The sequence below is a fragment of the Amphiura filiformis genome, unplaced genomic scaffold, assembly GCF_039555335.1.
Source record: "Amphiura filiformis unplaced genomic scaffold, Afil_fr2py scaffold_50, whole genome shotgun sequence".
Taxonomy (NCBI): Eukaryota; Metazoa; Echinodermata; class Ophiuroidea; order Amphilepidida; family Amphiuridae; genus Amphiura; species Amphiura filiformis.
In genome coordinates this window covers 65,482-80,385 of record NW_027305514.1, presented here as the reverse complement: position 1 = coordinate 80,385, position 14,904 = coordinate 65,482, and the positions used below count along the sequence as shown (strand labels likewise).

Sequence of the window (14,904 nt, the reverse complement as noted above, 5' to 3'; positions counted from 1 at the left end):
CACTCATGACCTTTATATTAAATGTTATTAAAACGTTTTGACCAAACCAAAACACAATCATAACAGGTTTATAACATCATAAACGATTTTATCATAAACGATGTTTTCTTATTTACAGGGTATATGTTAGGGTTATGGTAATGTTTATGGTTAGGGTAAGGGTAAGGATTTATTACGACTATATTTATTATTGGGTTTTCGGACTAATGACCCTTCTGACTATCGCCCAGTATACCCGTCTGTCTGACTGGCCTTCCGGAACTGAAACTATTCTTCTGCATTGTATACCTATGTAAGAATCTAGACGGTGTGTGTTCATAGCGCCGATTCATCGCTATCAACTTTTAAAAAAGTAGAATGAACTTATACTCTACCAGAGATATGTTTATGGGTCTGATTTGCACCTTCAGTACAATTCAAAACTTAAACTGTACTTTGATTGAGATGCTTACCTGCTCCTTTTCTTCAGATCCCGGGTCTTCCAGAGTTGCTTCAACCGTAAGGCTCTTTGCAGCGTTACCTTTAGCATCCAGCTGTAAACCAAATATCAAAACGTAATGCAGCTTAAGTTAAGATTGTGACCTATTATGAAACAATGCAAGGAACATAACGATGCTGCACGTTTGTGACTCCGTGTACGTGTATAGAACTGCCAAGATGCCATTTTGTCATTATAATGATATACTGCTATTGTAACACTAAACTTTTACCTGAGTTCCTACTGAAACGCATAACACATGGTCTATAATAGCATATCTACAATGTGGGACAAAATAGATTGTGCACCTTGTAATATAATAGCCATATTTTCGTTATCATGGAATAACGCTTTTTTTAGTGTCAAGTCTAAACATTACCCTAACCACCCCAATACATCCCCCTCCCCCCCTGCACAACCAATCAATTTTGGTATTACATAATTACATATTACATAAACAGAATTTCCGGATTCAACATTGATCGGGGGAACGGTTGCTCATTTGCAATACCGTAATAATTTCATTCCAACCCTTTTGTCCTGGGTTGTATTAAGTAGCGTAGCCAGCGGTGGGGGGGCAGAGTGCCCCCTGACAAAAAAATGAAAGAAAAAGTGCCCTCTGACAAAAAATGAAAGAGAAAATCAGGAGCAGGAGGGCAAAGGAGAAGAAAAAGGGCAAGGCGCCCCTTTTCTAGCAAAATTCAGGGCCAAAATAGTGTAAAATACAAAATTTTTCCGCGCTACGCGCGCACATTGTAACAATAAAGCCCTTTTTTAGCCGGATAATGGGCGAAAATAGTGTAAAATACCATTTTGTTCGCGCTACGCGCGGACATCATCCCAATAAGGCCCTTTTCGGGAAGCTCGAAGACATACAGTCTCTATGTATTGTATGATGCAACTGCAATTTATTTCGTCTGTGCCCCCAAAAAATTATTTTGCCCCTCCCCCCCCCCTCACCAAGAAAGCTGGCTACGCCCCTGGTTGTATTTAAACCCTATAGTTTCCTGAAAAAGCCACTGTACAGGTATCAAACGTTTAGCGAAATCTCCCAGTAAGAAATTGAATCATCTTACAGCGGCGAGCCGCTATCAGATCCAGGGCCTAAAAATTTTAAACCAGAACTGGTCATGTCCAAAATTGATGTTTTGAGTTTAAACATTTGATTTTCTGAAAAAATAAAATTAAAAAAGCAATAATTCACTAATGTTCTCCTTAATATGATTTTTGTAATCCTCTGCCACAGCGACATTGTAGGCCTACAAGTTTATCAGATCTTGCTTGATCTGGAAACATGTTATTCCACATTAGGCTATGATACTTTAATTCTATTAATATATTCGTTATTTCTTGCTTTTAAAACACTGATATAGCCAGAATGAAGTCAAGTGACTCTCGACGTGGAGTAAACTAGCACTGACTCTCAAAAGGAGTCGCCTGACTGTCACAAGAGAGCAAGTTGACTCTACCCGTGAAGCCTACCTGGAGTCGGACTGACGACCCTGTAATGGAGCCGGGGTGACTCTATAAATAGGATCTGTGTTACTCTAGAAACAGAATCCAGCCACTGCGTGACTCTATTATCTAAAATGACTCCATATTGGGAGTCAAATGACTACATCAACGGTGACTCTTTAGCGGAGTCAACAATATTTATGACTCTTCAAGGGGGAGTCAGATGACTCCCAATATAGAGCTATTTTAGACATAGAGTCGCATAGTGGCTCTGCTCTGCTTTTAGAGTCAGCTTGACTCCAGTTTGGCTTTTAGTGAACTTTAAAGAAAGTATAAATCTTTTATCCATGGATATACCCTTAGTGATATTTTGAATTAAATTGAAATAGGCTCATTTGTATATCTAAAACCAAACAAGTTGAAAACCGTTAAAATGTGTTTTCTTTAAATAACTTTCCTCCAGATGAATGTGTTTTACTCACCTTGGTCTGGGGCGGACATTTTAAAAATGAATTTAGGAGAGCAGCAACGACATCACTTGCATTACATTCCAGATGTTAAATCTACATCATATGCCAAATTTGAGGAAATTCGCACGAGTCCGTTTTATTTTAGGGCCATTTGTCTATAACTGGTCTTTACATGTAGCCCTATGGAGAGAGTGCCCGTTGAGGGCGCTATAACCCCTATTTTAGGAACAAAAATGTGATTTTAAAAAAACGGACTTGTGCGAATTTTCTAAAATTTTCAGAGTATGTAGTATGAACATGTATAAATATAATCAAGTAGTTGCCCTACCTGCTCTCCTCCAAAAAAATAAAAAGTCCTATACCTCAATGATAATGAAACCTAGGTGCGCTGATGACACATTTTCAAACAGATGTATTAAAGTATGCAATAGGAGAATATTACAAGATCAATTATTTTAAAAGCCACCATGTCCAATTTACTATAGGGCTAGGCCTAATCTGCCAAATCAGTTGGCATGGACTGTTCATGATAAAATGGTGGACGAAATCTAATAACTTTGAAGTGCGCATAGTGTGTTTCTCGACAAACGACACAGTTTAGAAAACAAAAATAAAAGAACCCATTACTTAGACGCCTAAGGCACATCATTAATTAGCCTGATTCCCAACACATTGCTTCTGAATTACCTTTATCTCATTTGATCATGTACATCCAAAGTTACAGTCATTTATATGAAATCTAGCAGATTACATTGATTTAAATGGAATTTTTTTCGGACCATCTAAGATTATTGTGCCACTCCCCGAGGGGGGGGGGGTCACTCCCATTGTGGCCTATACACCATCCGCGATAATGAAAACGCGTAGTTTTTCGTGGGTAAGCACGATACGCGCGTAATGCGTTTAGGGTGTCAAAAACATGAAATATTGGGAAAAGGGTAGCAAAATTGCAATTGCTAATACGTGGAAATGATATTTAGGGTATGAAATTTGATGCAAGGAATAAAATCCCTGTTTAGGGTGTGAAAACACCTATTTAGGGTATTGTTTTAGCCAAGGGTTATAGGGTGCTTTTCAAAAGTTGATTATCGCGGATGGTGTACAGCCCACAATGCGAGTGACCCCCGGGGTGCCACTCAGTGCATCCAGGCGGGCTCGTGGATACCGCGAGGCACGGTCCCTGTTTTTACCGAATTTTGCCGTATTATGAAATGGTTGCCCCGATATTTTATTCTCCCGCACTAAAAATCTGAACGACGCAAAATATTTTTCAACACTTTTTTGGGTTAACAAATTGCTAGTGGAACAGCAATAACCGATGAAAATGCACAAGCGCCCCTTTCTTTTATTTTGTTCGGGCCCCACGCACATAGAAGCTAGTGGACGGAGGGGACACGTTCACCCCCTATTTTATTCATGGAGGGAAGTAATTATAGGGTAAAAGTGCAATTTTGTTTTGAAATTGACTCCCCCCCCCCTCCTTCTTGTCGGCGGGCCTGGATTGCCACTGTATGCATTACAGTATGAACTGCTACAAATCCATCTAATATTGATTGCAAAATTGATTGTTATATTCATTTTAATGCTATCAGAAACTTTCATTTATTAGAATAATTTTCCATCTGAATTACCAATGTGGCTTGTAAGAAAATCAGTATCAAATTGCAAATTGAAGTATTATTTATGAGTATATCTATGAGTAAATTAACTATGGAGTTTTGATTAATGATCAAATCATGACTGTTGGTCAAAATCTCGCGGACTCTTTCGAGCTTGTTATTCAGTGCAGTGAGCCGACTTGTGTTGTGCTTTCAACCATGGGATTGATATGTTCAGTGGTCATCACTAAATGAATGGTAATTGAAAACATTTAAGGTTACACAAAGAAACGTATAAAAACGTATAAAAAACGTATAAACTTGTTCCCTAAAACAGAGTTTTCTCAGTAATCAAATATCGTAGCAAGTGAAATGTTGGTGCATTGGACGTAGCTTAACATTATTTTTATGTGTGTATACAAATTTTTAGAATAAATTTGAAAATCCTTCGTTTAAATCGTTTTTACGCACCATGTTCACAAGATTAAAAACGTGTTCCTTGACGTTGTTTTTTCAAATGTGCGCCCGTATAAAACCACGCCGAGTGATTGTTTTCTTTTTTGTATTGAACTACAAATCGATCAAAGAAATAATGTTGCCATGGGGAAGAACCAAATACAGTACCGATTAAATTTTAAAAGGCCGTTTTGGGGGAACATTTTCGAGAATCTTGCTTGAGAAAACACTGTTGTAATAGGCGGTGTTTCGATTTTATATGAAAAAAAAATGAAATTACGGACCAGATATATAAATAAATGGTCGATAATCAATGAAATGTAGTTAAATTACAGTTGAGCCTGTAAAGAAGTTGGTGATTAACGGTATACCTCGTCTGGGTATACCTGGTATTTATCTTAACAATTTCTTTAGAACTGCATGATGTCTGACAATTACTTTTGAATGCCTTTTTTGACTGAATACTTCCGATTAACAGCGAGAGGTATCCTCTCAGAAGACAGCGTAGATCGAACACGTTTCACCCTTCAAAGCATTACATAATATAAAATCACATCGTTTAAACTCATCTATTTTACCCATTTTGCGTATCGCTCAGGTATCTTTAAGAAACGTCTTACAAAATCGAGAGATCCCAGAGAGATCCGGTGACTTACATAATCTTCATAAAAAGAAGTCTGGACAATGAATTGAGTTTAAAATCATCATAAACATTCAGATGGGTGAGTCACTTGCAATCAAGCCCCATAATGGGATCCGATAGCCACGGTTGCACAGTATATTTTGTGGGACATAAGTGCACATAAGACATATCGAATTGCATTCTGAACACGAGGAATGTCCTTCTGATATCAAGTTTTTTTTTTAATTGGCGATATAAAACACATTAAGGCAAATTATTAAAAAAACATATTTTTTTTATTTTTCAGAATTAACAGTTCTCGAAATAAACTTGATAAATTTACTGATATGTACTCATAGTGTATGTAGCTGGGAGGGAAGTCCGACGATCATTTGAAAATTTTGACCTTTTGTATTGAAGATACACATTTTTTCCCAAAAAGACCATAAATTTAATTTGCCATAAAATTTGCATTAGGCCTATATCGCGAATTAAAAATTTTTTTTTTTGATATCAGAAGGACATTCTTCGTATTCAGAATGCAATTTGATATGTCTGATTTTGCCCTCAGACCCCACAAAAAACTGTACAAAGGTGGTTGACCGACCCTTTAATCTTAATATATTCATGCCCGTTAACCGCATAGCATAAGACACTCGTGAGCAGAAACGTTTACTTTTATTATAATATGATGTATCCAGCCCTAAAAAAAACTAATTATATTAAAGCCAATTGAACTATGTTCACTGGTAAAATAAATGAAATAATAAAAACATTACTGAATAATGAGCAGTGCTATGAATATGAGAAGAACCATTTTATAATTTTTTCTTTGAGCTGCAGCTGGTATACGGATATATTAATGTTCGAAGGGGATGATTACAATTCGATAATTACTCAAATAGCAGAGGAACTTATGAGCAGTTGGAAAATGCTGAATATTTTGCTTTATTCAAGTTGGTCAATTGCTCCTCCACTCTATTGTCTTCAACTCCTCTCCCAAGCTACATATACACGGTTACTTTTTCATAAAACATTCCTATTGTTCTCCTTCTCCTTGGTTTTTTCATTTCCATCTCACTGGTGGTTTTGTAGTCTTTGTACTCTGTGGCAGATACCCCTCATTTCCTCTCAGCCCTGATCTCCAATGTTTTCTATCATCTCAGCTGGTATTCTACCATCCTGCTGCATTCGCATTTTCATTGACTCCATTATTGCTGTTATCCTCTTATTCAAGATATAAATACACCCACTGTGCTTTCTTCTTCCAATAACACAAATGGTAGTGGGCTCTTCTACGTAACATCCGTTCTCCCTAGCTCGTCATTTTTGCATTGAATTATTTTTAACCTGCATGGGTATAAACTCCATAAGTAGCAAAATTGTGGTTTCTATTGATATCTGCCTCTGAGTAGTGTTAAAACTATTCATGCTGTCCCTGCATCTTGACCAGTGTCTCTTGATTTCTGCACATGTAACACCACCTATAGTTAGTGGATAGTGGAAACCTTCTGCAAACTTCCACAAGCATTTCTCCTCTATTATTCCTGTTTCCGAGTCCAAACCCTTGCTTGTTTTCCGTGTTTGCCTATACTAATACTATAGACTCCCATAAGGCCTCGTATCCATAGGCTGTTCACTTGAGGCGTGTGCCCTTGTTCCGTGTTTACTTTTTCCCAAGTGACCTGCCATACAGACAACTGAACCTTTGCTTTGCTTAGTGGCCGCTACGGCCAATAAGCAAAACAAAGGTTCGTTGTCTGTGTGGAAGGTCACATGGGAAAAAGTAAACACGGAACAAGGGCACACGCCACAAGGGAACAGCCTATGGATACGAGGCCTAATGGTCATGTATCACTACCTTCTCATACCTCCCAACATTTCATCATACATCTTATTTATTTATTTATATATTTATTTATTTATTTATTTATTTATTTATTTATTTATTATTATTTAATTTTTTTAATTTATTATTGAATTTATTTTATTATTAATTTATTTATTTATTTATTTTATTTGTTATTTATTTATTTATTTATTTATTTATTTATTTATTTATTTATTACGGTATAAAAATACAGTAAAAAAACGGAGACAACTGAGACTATACCTCTTCTTCGGTGTTTTGTTTCCCGCTGGCCGTTGGCCTATCCCCCCCTTCTCTCTACCTTAATTGGGAGCAAGTCTTGAGGCACCTGTGATACTCACAACAGGCTTTTTGATATCATCAATTCATCATGCTACTGGTGTTCCTCTTCTTCTTTGGCATTGAAACATAATTTGTGATAAACTAGGCTCAAACAGAAACGTATAATTTTTTACAAGGTCATTTCTTAAAATCTATCCACCAAAGTGAACCAAAATTACACACAGGATTACTTCAATACTCTACTCTAAACACATGTCAGTAACCATGCAGTTGCCCAACTACCACAACAATCAAACTGTACTGCCTTGGAACAGATTTCTGGAAACATGTCACAGTTCATTTGGCGTGTGTGTAAAGCAATTGTAACAGCAATGTGGACTTTCCTGTCTCAGGATTGCCTCTTAAAAATAACACTCGTAGCAGATCATTGGAATGCTACCCAGCACATGGTGGACACATAAACTATTGATGTCTGTGTTTGGGTATAAAGTGACATTCCCTCCATTTCTATTTGTTTTGACTTTTTTCCATTTGTATATTTACGTGTCATTAGAGAAGAGTATTGAAGTAATCCTCTGTGTAATCTTGGTTCATTTTGATGGACAGACTTTCAATATTATGACCATGTGAAAAATAACATGTTTCTTTTTGAGCCAAATTTATATTGTCTTAATTCTTTAAACATGGGTGTCTGATATATCCAAAGATAATTTTGTTTCCTACGTGTGATGTTAGCTCGAAGTGTCAATTCCGTCCCTTTTTCAGCACCCAATCATTTTTGTTCTGTGATCGGTCCAATGTACCCTCCGAGTCTCGAACGTATATGCACTAATATCGTAAATACATTATATGGTCTTCTGTTCCGTCGATTATCTTGATCGTCCGTGATTCATTGGTGGATATTGCAAAGGGAGCACGGTGGCCTAGCGGAACGGGCGCTGACTCATAATCGGAAGGTTGCGAGTTCGAGCCCCGGCGACGCCATCGTGTTGTGCCCGTGAGTAAGGCGTGATTACTCCTCTCCACCCAGGTGTTTAAATGGGTACCGGCATTCTTAAATGCTGGGAAGGTAACAGACTCGCTGTAGAGGAGGTGTAGCGATCCCCTATAGCAACATTACATGGAGGAGTCTGGCCCAATCGCCAATGAAAGAGAGATGGGCACTCGATCACTCTTTATACAGGATCGTCTCCTTTACCTTTACCTATTGCAAAGAATGCGGCTCTCAGACGGCGAACTTTGAGTGACATTAAGATTCTTAAATGTTGACATTAAGAAGATTTGAGGGTTTATCTTTCTGCTATTTCTTTCCACATTATGACTTTTTGGGCACAGTTTAGCAAAACAAAGTGGCCCTGTTGGTGGATGGAGCGTACCCGCCGATCTCCCTGGCTATGCTAACAAAATCACCCATTTTCATGTTGCTGACAACTAAAATGTACTACCAAAACTATTGATTTGCAAATAAATGTATGTTGTCTAGTTTTTTCAACACAACAATATTCATTATTCATTTGCTGCTGTTTTTTAACACCTGTGCACGTGTTCGTTGTTAAATGTATGCTGTATTGATACATGATTAACTTTTTCTTATTTCTCACAAACTATGATCGCTTACCGAGAGGAAGCTTTCATCCAGAATTCTCTTGGACGTCTTCAGTCCCAATAACTGGCACGTGATAGCGCTGTTGGCTATTCTGAGCCATTGACACCAGACGGTGTCAGACGCTATATTGATACATATTATTGGTTTGGAATGGTCGTTTGCAATTTTTTAACCAAATTCAAATAAGCTGGATTATGGAAATACTAAAAGAAACTAGAACATTACATTCAGTACCATGATATCGCCTTAAATCGTGTATAATATATAGGAGTATTAACGAGCGTAGGGATACTACTAAAGATTTTGCAGGGAGTAATCTGAAAGTCAACCGTGACCTTCCTTTCACAAATAACTCATTTTAAGTTATATTACAAAGACAAAAATGAATAAAAATATTACCCATTTCACTCTTTGGTAAGTTTTATGTTTAAAGGAACCCACAGTAAACAGTACTAAAATCAATTCATGGTTGGTTGAGCCCAAATGTTCTTAAGCCACAAAATTTACACTGTATTATTTGAAATTACAATTCTTAACATCAAATCTACAAATTTGCAAAATGTTGCGAAGTTATACGCCATTTTTTTTTCTGCAAAAATGATTTTTAAAGGATTCACCATATTGTAAAACCGGACATAATACTTTGAACATTGATACTTTAACTTTTGAAAAACAAAATCCAACATAATTGTTTTATTAAAATATGACGGTCCCCTTTACGTTTACTTCTAATTTTATACAAATTAATAACAAAGATTCAATTTCAAACAATGAAAAATTAACATAAGGTCAGTGTAAATATAAAGGTAAAAACCGGGGATGAATCAGGAGTGCTTTATTATACCGCCGCGAACCCGCGGTCAATTCAGCATCGAAGTGGTTACGTAATTCTCTTGGTTACCGGATCACGCTCCTTTGGTATGCCTTCGAGTGCCATATACTTTATGTGGTGATCATTTCGATCGTGGTTCATTACTCTAGCGCGTGATCCCGTTGACATAGTAACATTACGTAACTTCGATACTGAATAGAGGTTATCCGTGTTCTATAAGCTGCATATCCTATCAGCGACTGCTATACCTTGTTTAGGATTTTCAAAATAAGTACATGCATGTGCAAGCATGACTATTTCAAAATAGCCCGCCAAAGTCATGCAAGTAACTCCGAGGTCGTGCATTGAATTGGTTTGAATGAGGAATACTACGGGAACCAGCGCCTTTTGTTAGAAGTCACACATGAGTAACGTGGATAACCTCTATACAAGAAGTAGCCAAAGAAGATTATCACCACAGCACCACAATGTATCATGTTTTTGCAAAATACCCAAAAATGGGTACCGATGCATGCAAGTTCCCATTGAGCATTTGAGTTTTTGACCCCTGCAAGGCCAAAAAACTGATTTGACCCCTGTTGACCCTTTCTGTATTTTAGCTTGAATATCTTTTTCTACCCATGTTTTCTGATCTAGAAACGTTGATTAGAAGTTGATTTCTGACGGTGCACGCTAGGCCCTTCTTCCAACTAAATTAATGGTGTATTCTGGGATTCGGTGAAAATCTTCTTTAAGAAGTAGCTATATTGATTCAAAAAAATATAATGCCTGCATTAATTTGGAATTGCATTGTAAAACCACCTATACTGCGCCCAAAAAGTATCCGAACACTTAAAACTAAATTAACATATTAACGTCACTACATCTAAATTGCAAGATAATTTAGTCGATAGATGGAGAATTTTGTTCTGCGTACTTTGATACCTTATTCGGCACGATGCGATTTTATTCCACTATTAGATATACTCATGGGAATGACAAATGGTCGAGTTTCAAAAGTGACACATTTAGATATTTCCTCCATCAAGGCGATTTCTGCTACCTTTTGCTAGGGGTTTAAGCCTAACGGATGAACCTTCACTCCGCTGTGATCAATATCTGCGTGCTTCGTGGGAAAAGCCAATGCAAATTCTTGTCACTTTTGAAAAGCTGTCTAAATTGCTATAAATTAGGTAAATAAAGTCGTATCGTTCCGAATGAGGTATCAAATTAAGCAGCACAAAAAAAATCCTACAGGTTGTATCAAAATGATTGGTACCCATCAGTTTCCAGTGATTATGGACATGACACATCAAAATGCAACATTACGATCTACATAATTTTTTGATTAATGTCATAAACAGTCATATAATAATAAATTGTGGTTATTTCAAGAGGATCCAATGTTGCATTAAGAAGAAGCAGGCTTTTCAATAAACGTCAAAACTGATGGGAACCAATCATTTTGATACAGCTTGTATCGACTACTTCATTTTGTAATATAGTTTTAGTGTTTTTAAGGGATCTGGAATGAGCGTTTTGAGCGTTTCGACAGTATTTTTGTGGGACATGAGAGCATATCAGACATATCGAATTTTATTCTGAATACGACGAATGTCTTTCTGATATCAAATAATTTTCATTTTTTGAAATTCACGATATAATACAAATTTTATGACAAATTATTCAAATTTGATATTTTTCACATTTTTGATATATACCAGTCCTCGAAGTAAATTTTATAAATCTAATGATATATTCTTAAAGTGTATGTAGCTGGGAGGAAAAGCCGACGATCAATTGAAAATTTTGACCGTTCATATTGAAGATATGGATTTTTTCCCAAAAAGACCTAATGTGTTTTTGGTGTTTTGGTCGTCGGCTTTTCATCCGACCTACATACACTTTAAGTATAAATCATCAGATTTATAAAGTTTACTTCGAGTACTGTTAAACATCAAAAATTTTGATATCAGAAGGACATTCTTCGTATTCAGAATGCAATTCGATATGTCTGATGTGCTCTAATATCCCACAATAAATACTGTCCAAACGTTCATACCCCATCCCTTAAGAAATGGCTTTTGTTTTGGGCGCAGTGCATATGCATTCACAGATATTATGCATTGAACGTCGTTCCCCCTTCAAGCAAAATCGAAGCTATTAAATTTTGTGCTTTCAACACGTGGAATTCATACCCCAATGTTGGTCCAAACTTGATGATGGAACGGTTTTAAGGGGGTAATACACCCATTGATTTTTTTTTGCATTTTTTTGCATTTTGTGAAGAAATTACAAAAAAAAATTGGACAAAGTGGTATGCAAAATGAAGGGGCAAATCTTCCCGTTTTATTGGTGGCATCGGTATCAATGTAGCTTACATGCTTTTGAAGATAGAAGCCAAAAGGAGGTACATCACTGATGATTTAAATTCACTTCATTTTGGAAAGCTTAGTATCAACGGATTTCGTTAAAATTTTGGATATGTGTTGCTAACACATTAGGGAAATAATGTTGATATGTAAAATGGGAATAAGTGGTCACTGATTTCTTTTATGACTTCATGAACTTGGTGCTCCACAACCGAACCAGTTAAAATGCTTCTATTTTCAATGTCGAGCTATATTTTGTATTTTGAACTTGCAACACTATGTCACTGAAACTTAATTAAGCCATAGGTAGCAGGTTACCACAACCACACTACAGCAATGTTGAAAAAGATTGTATTTTTGTCACCTATACCACCATATTAGGTAGTTTTCCGTAAGCTTAATTTTTGTGATTTTGGTAACTATTTTATATTTATTTGCCCAATCCAACTCAACTAGGCAATCTTAATTGTACTCACCATTTACATCCCAAGGTATTTTAGTATATCCACCTCACACATTTCCATTATATATCCAGTAACAGACAAAGTATCAAAATTGATGCCTCATTATGACCTGAACCAATTGACCTATAACCTGACCTTTGATGACCTTATAGCCTTTTTTAATCTCTTTTCCTAACAACATATTATAGAAGATACATACATGGTGTGGTATTAAATTGTCTATGTGGAAGAGATTATTTAGGCCTATTTAATTTATTCAGTGTTATAATCAGTGAGTATATTTCTATAGATAGTATAACAAAGGATTTAATGTATTCTATTCATGTATTCTATTTGGACATGTTCAATAGAATAAATTATAGTTTGTTATGAAACACACATCTCAGTTACCAGGATACAGTAAACAAAAAAAATATATAGGGCTAAAATGATTTTCTAAAATGGTTTAAAACCACTTTTTATGTAGAGATATTTTATAAGTTCAGGACATGAGATGATGAACATATTTATATACTTTATAAATTTGCAACAAAAAAAAGAAGATGGGTACTGATGAAAATCGGGGTATTAAATCGCCTTAAAGCCAATTTTTTTTGTGATCAGTTGTTGTGGAATAACACCATCAAGTCTTCCGGAATGTATTAAAATTTTTCACTATAAAAAATTGGCCCGTTAAAGGGGTAAAAAAAACGTACGTTGGTGTGCCCACATTCTCACTACAAATCTTGACAACAGAATGTTATCGAATAAAAGATTCAAATCAAATCAAATCAAATCAAAATAAGTCTCTGCAAACTACGTCAAATTATTGCTACGGATGTATTCTACATGAGCATTATGCTTTAAGTTTTATTGGACAACAAGCAATAAATAAACATAAACATGAACATAACCATAAGCAATATTCATAAGGTGAGTTTTAAGAGATGATTTAAATGATTCAAGAGAAGGACAAGCACGGATGTGATGAGGTAGAGGGTTCCACAGATGAAGAGCTGCTACCGCAAATGATATGTCCCCCATGACCGGGATGTTTATGAATACATAAATGTTACCAATATTTTGCTAATAATCAATTCATGAATTTTCAGTGTACTTTTTTTGCAGCATTTTGCCTGGAAACTTGGTCAAAGTGTTTCTAAGGTATTATATTGTTTACCCGCCCCTAATGTGTATCTACATACATTTGTATAAATGCTAATTATTCAAACATTCAAAGTAGAGGGTGGGTAGACAATATAATACATTAGAGCACGTTAGAAACAGTTTTATCAGGTTTGAAGGCAAACTTCCTTAAGCCATGAATATTTATACATCGAGTTTTAGCACAATACAAAATATTGGCAAATATTGCATATACGTGAGTACTTTCAAGTCATATTAGCTCATTAACTACATTGAATATTGATAAAAACAATAAGATACAAAGAAAATTAAAATGCATGTATGAGGAAAACCGTACGTCCGATTTGTTCAAACAAAAGGCATATTGATCAGTGTATATTATGTTTGAAACATGGTATAGCATTTTAAGAATGCCTCATGACCCACATGATTACACTCAGACGCTGAGTGACGAGCGATAGATTGATTTGTACTTATTGAGACTAAAAGCATCCCAGTACAGTAAACACACATATTTTAGAACGTTTAAAATAAAAAAAAATAAACATTTGTCAAAACGTTTAATAACATGTGAATGTTGGGTTATTATAAAGATCACAAAACATTTTAAAAGTTAACATTTTGTAAAAACAAAAGACTACTTGGCCTATATTAAGCTAAGTGTTAACAAGCTGCGATTCTACTAATGGTTGCAACATTTTGAAAGAAAACCTTTTGTAAACTTTTAAATAATATCAGTTGTAATTTTTTGTGGCAACATTGAAATAGTTGTTTATGTTTTATAACTTTTAACGTTTCTTTGGCAACCTCTATGCGCGAATGCATACATTTCAAAATGTTACAAACACGGTTTGTGTTTGGCGGGATGTTTAGCTTCTGCATAACTATAAGCATGATCCAGAAAAATACAACACCTTCTAGATGGGATTAAAACAATATTGTGCTGTTTTACCAAACAAAACATAGCTCAATCCTGACAATGCGAGTCAAAATTTCAAATTTGGATAATTTTTAGAAATACGCACCGGAAACATGTTTCATGGTGCTTTTGTATGCTGTGACAATCAAGCCACAAATTCTAAATATCAGTCTATGCACTTTAATTTTTAGTAAAAACATTTCTATTCTACTGTATAAGTTATAACCAATTAATATGAAATAGTAAGACTTTAAAATAGTACCATAATATCTTATCCTATGATCAAGATTTTGAATTCTTAGGCTTGGGTGTTCAAGCCTTTGAATTGTGTGACAAAAGTGCATGTTTTTATTGCCAGGCAGTTAGTTCCACCAAC

The 14,904-nt window shown here is 35.8% G+C and overlaps 1 protein-coding gene across 1 annotated transcript in view; it reads right to left on the bottom strand.

The window, feature by feature from the left end:
- The window catches only part of LOC140144339 (uncharacterized), a 32,893-nt gene extending 31,119 nt beyond the window's left edge, over positions 1–1,774 (bottom strand). The window contains exons 1-2 of the mRNA XM_072166164.1: positions 1,742–1,774; positions 453–533 (exon numbers count right to left, since the gene is read on the bottom strand). Coding sequence (XP_072022265.1) covers positions 453–533; positions 1,742–1,774 — 114 coding nt within the window. The remainder of the gene's footprint in view (positions 1–452; positions 534–1,741) is intronic.
- Positions 1,775–14,904: the final 13,130 nt, after the last annotated feature.